The sequence below is a fragment of the Octopus bimaculoides genome, chromosome 13 (assembly GCF_046866305.1).
Source record: "Octopus bimaculoides isolate indiv1 chromosome 13, ASM4686630v1, whole genome shotgun sequence".
Lineage (NCBI taxonomy): Eukaryota > Metazoa > Mollusca > Cephalopoda > Octopoda > Octopodidae > Octopus > Octopus bimaculoides.
The window spans coordinates 62,328,213-62,335,621 of NC_142940.1; the positions used below are offsets into that span (position 1 = coordinate 62,328,213).

General features: G+C 36.1%; 1 protein-coding gene across 1 annotated transcript in view; it reads right to left on the bottom strand.

Moving 5' to 3' along the window:
• LOC106880856 (organic cation transporter protein) overlaps window positions 1-6,153 on the bottom strand; it is an 11,267-nt gene extending 5,114 nt beyond the window's left edge. Inside the window, exons 1-4 of the mRNA XM_089361933.1 lie at window positions 5,433-6,153; window positions 3,008-3,381; window positions 2,060-2,163; window positions 620-774 (exon numbers count right to left, since the gene is read on the bottom strand). Coding sequence (XP_089218059.1) covers window positions 620-774; window positions 2,060-2,163; window positions 3,008-3,381; window positions 5,433-5,496 — 697 coding nt within the window. The 5' untranslated portion in view covers window positions 5,497-6,153. The remainder of the gene's footprint in view (window positions 1-619; window positions 775-2,059; window positions 2,164-3,007; window positions 3,382-5,432) is intronic.
• Window positions 6,154-7,409: the final 1,256 nt, after the last annotated feature.

The following is a 7,409-nucleotide window of genomic DNA, read 5'->3' on the forward strand; positions in this document are numbered from 1 at the left end:
TTGCTATTTTAAATCAACAAACAAGGCCGGATTTGGATACAAATGTTATAGAAAAACAATCAACCATCGTTTGTAAACGAGCGTCTTCAAGTTGTATAATCCTCATGATAAACTCGTAATACTAAAGCAAGCAGCAGATGAATTCATCAGAGAAATGTATATGAAATAGAGATTAGAAACATACAACAGAATAACGTTCAACAGGTAAAAATTAAGAACGATATCCTGTTAGATACAGTCACAGAAATAATAAGAGAATTCAACCAAACACAGATATCTGGGAAGTGTACAATATACAAATTAAAGAAAATATTACATAATAAAGGACATATTTGATGCTCCTACAATATGAAATATTCGTGGGCTGAGTGACATTGATCATAGATATATTTTTTAATTAGGGCTGACCATAGGCTACAAAGCAATCAATTACACATTAAAAACAAGCGACCGCAACAAGATATAACAAACTATCATACAAGCACATTTCTACACACTAAAAAGAAACAATATAGCATACACCACAGGAGTACAGAGGCCCAAATTATGATGCAACAGAGACAAGCATGTAAGAGTTAAAAATCAAAAGTTGGTGTCTATAGAATTTTCAAATACTTACAGATGGTGAATAAAACTATATACGTGCCAGCAATTCCGAAACCTTCGAAAATGTAGATAATGCAAAAAACAGTGTAATTTGGTGAGTATATTTTGACAAGACGACAAAATATGTTGAATATATCCGCAGCACAGAAAATCTTAAATCGGCCGAATCTGCCAAAAATAAAATTATAGTGACGAATTATTGTTTCAGTGTTTTAAAAAAACGTGTAAGTAAGTACAATGCGTATATATATATATATATATATATATATATATATATATATATATATATATATATATATATATATATATATATATATATATATATATATATATATATATATACATACCCACGCATTGTGCATTTGGACTGTGTGATTTTGTTTGGTAGAGTGGCATATTTCTTTACAACGCATGTAACTTGCTGGCGTAATCGTTTCTTCGAAAACTTTCAGATGATTGGGTGTTTCTTATTCTAATATTCCTTAAGTCTCTTCATGTTGTCTGTCGAGAGATTTTCCCTGGCCTTTCTGTAAAATTCGTATCGGTTTCGGTTCAGTTAGAAAGTCCACTGGGATTTTTCTCGACAGTGCTGTTGCGCTTGCGATAGCTGACTTCGGATTTTTTCGTTGCCATGGTGTATGTATAGTAATTTCCCTTGTGATATGAATTAACTTAATTTCAGTGTTGATTACTATTTCGATCTTCGCAGGAAAGGTTGTTTCTTTGTATTTACTCAAAAAAGATAACCATTTCTTTTGGCGAGGCTTGTACTAATGGCAAACATTTATAGGAGACTGTATTCACTAACCGGTAGAATGAATAAACCTCTATGTCAACGTTTCTGGATTCGACGCCATGATGCTTATGTATATATATATATGTATCTGTGAATATATCTATATGTGTGTGCGTGTGTGCGTGTGTGCGTAGGTAGGTAGGTAGGCAGGAAGCCATAATAATAATGTTGGTTTCAAATTTCAAGGCCAGTAATTTCGGGGGGAGAGGGTAATCCAATTACATTGGCTCTAGTGCTGAACTTGTACTTATTTCATCGACCTGAAAAGGATGAAATATGAAGTGGTTCTCGGTGGAATTTGAGCTCAGGACGAAAGGACGGACGAAAGGACGGACGAAAGGACAGACGAAATGCCGCGAAGTATTTTGCACGGCTTGCTAACGATTTTTGCCTGTTCGCCACCTTAATAATTATTATAATGATATTAGCATTCTGAATTGATCATTATATTGTTAGTAAAATGTAAGATTTGAACTTCAAAATCAGTTATTTAGTTAAAGATATATTTACAGCTATTGGATGCCATACTGACCCACAAACTACAAACTGACTTGCAATATGGTTAAAAGATCACAAACCATAGATCTATCATTGTTCAGACAAAACACATAGTGCACCTGGTTGGCGTCTTAGAGAAAGTAAAGATTATATACTTACGCGTCTGAAAGTGTACCAAAAACTATATTTCCAACAAGAAATCCTGCAAACATTGCTGACACCGCAATGTTTTTCAACCAGTTTCTTTCGCAAACCAAATCAAACTGAAGAAAATCAGAATAACATTTTAAACAGCGCTAATTATTAAAGATGTGTGTGTGTGTGTGTGTGTGTGTGTGTGTGTGTGTGTGTGTGTGTGTGTCTGTGTATCAAACATAGCAATATTTGCCGTGGGAGAACCTTTTATACAGGCGGCAATGTATATCCTACATTCAGTAGGATCTACATCGCCATTTGGAATTAATGCAGCTCCCGTCGCTAATATTTATATTTAGATAATTTAATTAAAAATAGTGATAAGTTCATTGACGAATGTCAAACATTCTGAATGAACTCGAATTTGTCCTTAATTTAAAGAGCAGAAACGAAAATATGGTGGAAAATACTGGGGACCCTCGGAGAAAAGTAAATATTTGATTTTATATCTCTTCAACCTTTAAGATTAGTGAATATATTTATATATATATATTCCATGAAGGAATAAATTACAAACATTTCGTCAGCCGGAATCTATAGAAATATAGAAAGTGGACGACTTTATCTACATTGGTATCCCTAACCCACTTTGTTTATTTCTTTTCATTGCCGTACATTTTAATCATTACAATTTTCCACTAAATTTCGTATTTCTTCTGCCACATGGAATTTTCTGTCTAGAAAATTTCCTTTCTCACTGCATAAATAATCATTAAATGCTGCAAACTGTGGAATTGTTTTTCGCAAAGATTTCCCTTTACGTTAATCAGAAAACTAAAATTTATCTACAACGTCTACTGAAATTTCCGTTTATTGAAATCACGATTTTATAAGACTTAGGATGCGTATATATTTAAGGAACAATGATTAAAAACAAAAACAAAAACAAAAAAACGAGTTACAACTCCTTACCTCAGAGACAATAGATGACAGATGGTCAGAGTAGAACTTTCGACCATTATTACACGGTTCCTTTGTAGAATTACTGGTGGGAAGGATATAAAACCCTTCTTTAGTATCCAGGTTATACACAGAGCATCTCTCATCTTCGACAGCTGCTTTGTTTAAGAATTCATCCAAGGTGATATTTGGTGGAATCAAAGATTCATTGAAATTTGAAGGATAACAAGCAAACGGAACTCCCTCTCTTATAAACACCATTGTTAATATAGCTTGAGAGTGAGATATTACAAAAATTAAAGTATAAATAGTAAGTTTCTTTTGAAATAAACCAAATCCACCACATTTCTTCAATATTTCTTCTGTAATTTCAGATACTGACAAATCTAAAATTGAAAACAAAGCAAACATTCTTTCGTAAATAAATTTCAAATGAATCGTTATCATTTAACCTTTTGGGGTCGATAAAATAAATATCTGATGAGCATTGGGTTTGATGTAATCGATAGCCCCCAACCTCAAATTTAAGACCTTGTGCCTATAGTAGAAAAGATATTAATTACTAGCCTACTATAAGGCGACGAGTTGGTAGAAACGTTAGCACGCCGGACGTAATGCTTAGCGATATTTCGTCCGCCATTACGTTCTGAGTTCAAATTCCACCTAGATCGACTTTGCCTTTCATCCTTTCGGGTTCGATTAAATAAGTACCAGTTACGCACTGGGGTAGATATAATCGACTTAATCCGTTTGTCTGTCCTTGTTTGTCCCCTCTGTGTGTAACCCCTTGTGGGCAGTAAAGAAATAGGTATTTCGTTTGTCTTTACGTTCTGAGTTCAAATTCCGCCAAAGTCGACTTTACTTTCATCCTTTCGGGGTCGATAAATTAAGTACCAGTTCCGTACTGAGGTCGATCTAACCTACTGGCCCTCCAAAAATTTCGGCCTTGAGCCTAGAGTAGAAAAAAAAAAGAGTTACTAGCCCACTATGGAGCTCACGCTTATTAAACCTTATTATTGACATAATCTCCGGTATTTACATAACTTTCTCTGGCGCGGTTTAAAAGTTTTTTTTTAAAATTGCATCCTTAATATTTCCTCGGCGATTTCAGATATTAACTAATCTGAAATTTTAAATGAAACAAAATTTATTCTGATAATTAATTTGTAAGAAATATTAGTTTCTTAACAATTCTTTCTACAATAGGCACAAAACCGGAAATTTTAGATACCGGCTCCAATTTTAAAACTGGTACTTATTTTATCGATTTCGATGGAATTTGAACTCAGCCGGAAGAAATGTCGCCAAGTACTATGTCCGGCGTGCAAACAATTCTGCCAGCGAGCCGTCTTATTTCCACTTAAGCCTTTCTCTTATAAGAACGAAGCCTGTAATATTATTTGGTGCGTTAATTCGATCACATCGATCCCAGTGTTCAGTTGATAGTTATGTTATCGACCCCCCCACCACAAAGAGATGAAAGGTAAAGAAGACTTTGGTTGGATTTTGAACTCAGAACATAACGAAATGCCGCTAAGCATTTTCCCGGAACGCCAAGGATTCCGCCTGCTCCCCGCCTTTCCTTATCTTAGTAACAAAGAATTGCAGTGTAACTTTGAGTAACCTAGTTTGTCTGTAATTAATACCAAAGGGGAAATTCTTACAGGAAGCAGTTTATTTTTTTTATTCCGGTTCTTTTTTTTATATTTCCAGGTTTTATGATTCAGCTTGAAAATCCAGACCGGATAGTTATGGACGCCGTTGGGAAGGTTTATCATTTCTATATAAATACGCTAGTGTATGTATCATGTGTTGCAATGGGGAAAAAGGGAGGTAAAGAGATAGGTCGAAATAGAGGGAGAAAGAAAGAAAGAAGGAAAGAAAGAAAGAAAGAGGGAGAGAAAGAAAGAAAAAGAGAGAGTGGTATGAACTTTTCTCTTTAACGAAAATGAAGTTTTAAAACAACAGAGTATTAAGCATTGTGAGAGCTTTACCAAATAATCGAACCATAACAGACAGTCCGTATTCCTAGCATAATTATAATATCGGCGGCATCGGTTAGATGTTCTTCAAGTGATATAGCATTAATAAACGTTTAACTGAGGGTTGTTTATTCTTTCTGACTAGTGAGGATAAACAACCCTCAGTTAAACGTTTATTGATGCTACATCGCCCGAAGAAACGAATCCTTGAAGATGATCTACACTACGGATTACAAGATAATTACTGTTGTTATTACTATATATATATACATACTCCTACACCGACAACAGCACACACAGGTGAGCATACACATAAAAACACACATACACACACACATATAGAAACAAATATACGCACACATATACATTTATGTACATTCATTCAAACACAGAAAACATGATGGCATTATAAAATGAAAAAAAAAAAAAATGAGAGTAAACGAAAATATTCAGACCTTTGAATTCTCCAACATCTAATTCCTCGTGTAATTCCTTTAAAACGCTTGGCTCATCCTCCATGTTACAATCAGTAGTTGTCTCGTTGCAATCTCTACTGAAAAACGCCGCCTAATGACGTGATTATGAAAACAGACTGGTTCATACAATTATATTATGGAGCGTAAAAAACGAAAAAAGCGATAAGCTGACAGAATCATTAGCATGCCGAATAAATTGCTTATCGGCATTTCGTCCGTCATACGTTCTGAATTTAAATTCTGTCACAATTCGACTCGGTAAGACTAGGCAGCAGTGATAGAAGGGGGTCTAGTCAGGTTAAAACTCTTCAACTTTCAAGATTGCAGGGCAAGTCACTCACCATCAGGTCTTCTGACAGATTCTCATGTGCTGTGCCCACAATGCCGAGAAGCGGAGAATCGTTAAGCTCGAGTTACAGTCAAAAAGGTTTCTTTCTTCGCGGGTTGTAGGTACCAGCATCCTTGGTTTCTAGAATATCGCTCTTCTCTGTCAAATTAGAACGATATAGTCATGATTTTTTCCGTTTCGCTTTTGCTACCCTCCTGTATATAGAGTATAATTAAAACAAATCATTTAGCAGGACATACATACTTTGTGTGTGTGTGTGTGTGTGTGTATGTGTGTGTGTGTGTGTGTGTGTGTGTGTGTGTGTGTGTGTGTGTGTGTGTGTGTGTGTGTGTGTTGTGTCTATGAGTATCTGTTCGTCTCTATGTGGTCATGTGTTCGTGAATATCTAATTGTGAGTTTATGCAACTTTTGAGACGTGTAACAGTTTCTTATGTTTATCTGCCTTCGTGTCTGCCCATACATGTTAATATATCCATATATGTTAATACATGCATACATATATACATACATACACACACACATAATACATACATACATAATACATACCTACATACATATATATGTGTGTGTGTGTGTGTGTGTGTGTGTGTGTGTGTGTGTGTGTGTGTGTGTGTGTGTGTGTGTGTGTGTGTGTCTGTGTACATATACAAGATGCAGTCAATATATTGTCTGAATTATGCAAAAATGAAAATATCACTGACGTCTCATTTTAACAGATATATTTACCAAATTTACATAAAAGATATCTCGAAATACTAAAGAGTAAATTTATTCAATAAAATCGCCATTGGCTTCAACAACTGTCTCGAGACGACTTCGGAATCTCCTGCAACTCTTCTGGACGGTCTCCTTGTTGAAGTTGGTGAATAGTGACATAATCCTTGCCTTCAGTTCATCTTTGATGTTACAAGGAGTTTTGTTGGTCTCCCGCTCAACTGCGCCCCACATATAATAATCAAGGGGTTGAAGTCTGGGGAGTTAGGTGGCCAGATGTTAGGAGTGATGTGGTTGCAAAAATTCTCTGACAGCCATGACTGGCTTCTCCTACTTCCCCTGGCACGGTGCAGAGTCTTGTTACCAGGCCTAGGATTTTCCAGCAGCCACCCTTTTCACCCAGAGCAGCACTACTTCCCCCACGCACTTGATGTAGGCCTCCGTGCTGAGTTTGAGGCCGTGTGGGAAGATGAATGGAGGCATAACGTCGCCATCACAAGTGATCACTCCAAACACCATGATGTTGACTGGATGTTTGATCTTTATCACTCTCAGTACATGTCCTCAGATTGCACTGTCCTCAGATCGACACCCAAACACTTTGAAATATTCGTATCGGAGCTTGCGGCGTGAATACAAGCTGTACGGTACGTCGTTTCCAATTTTCTGGCAGAATGAATTGCGTCATGGTGCTGTTTTTCTCTGTATCTAGCGTGGTGGTATCTTTTAGATACCCTTAATTATAATTTTAATAATAATTATTACCTATGTATGTATATAACTGTATAATCTGGTCGTAATCCGGTCGAAAAACGTTTCTTGTTGCGTAAAAGAAGGGAAGACGACACTTCAAAACGGCGTTTTTTTTTTTTTTTGGTTGTCGTTCAATTCGT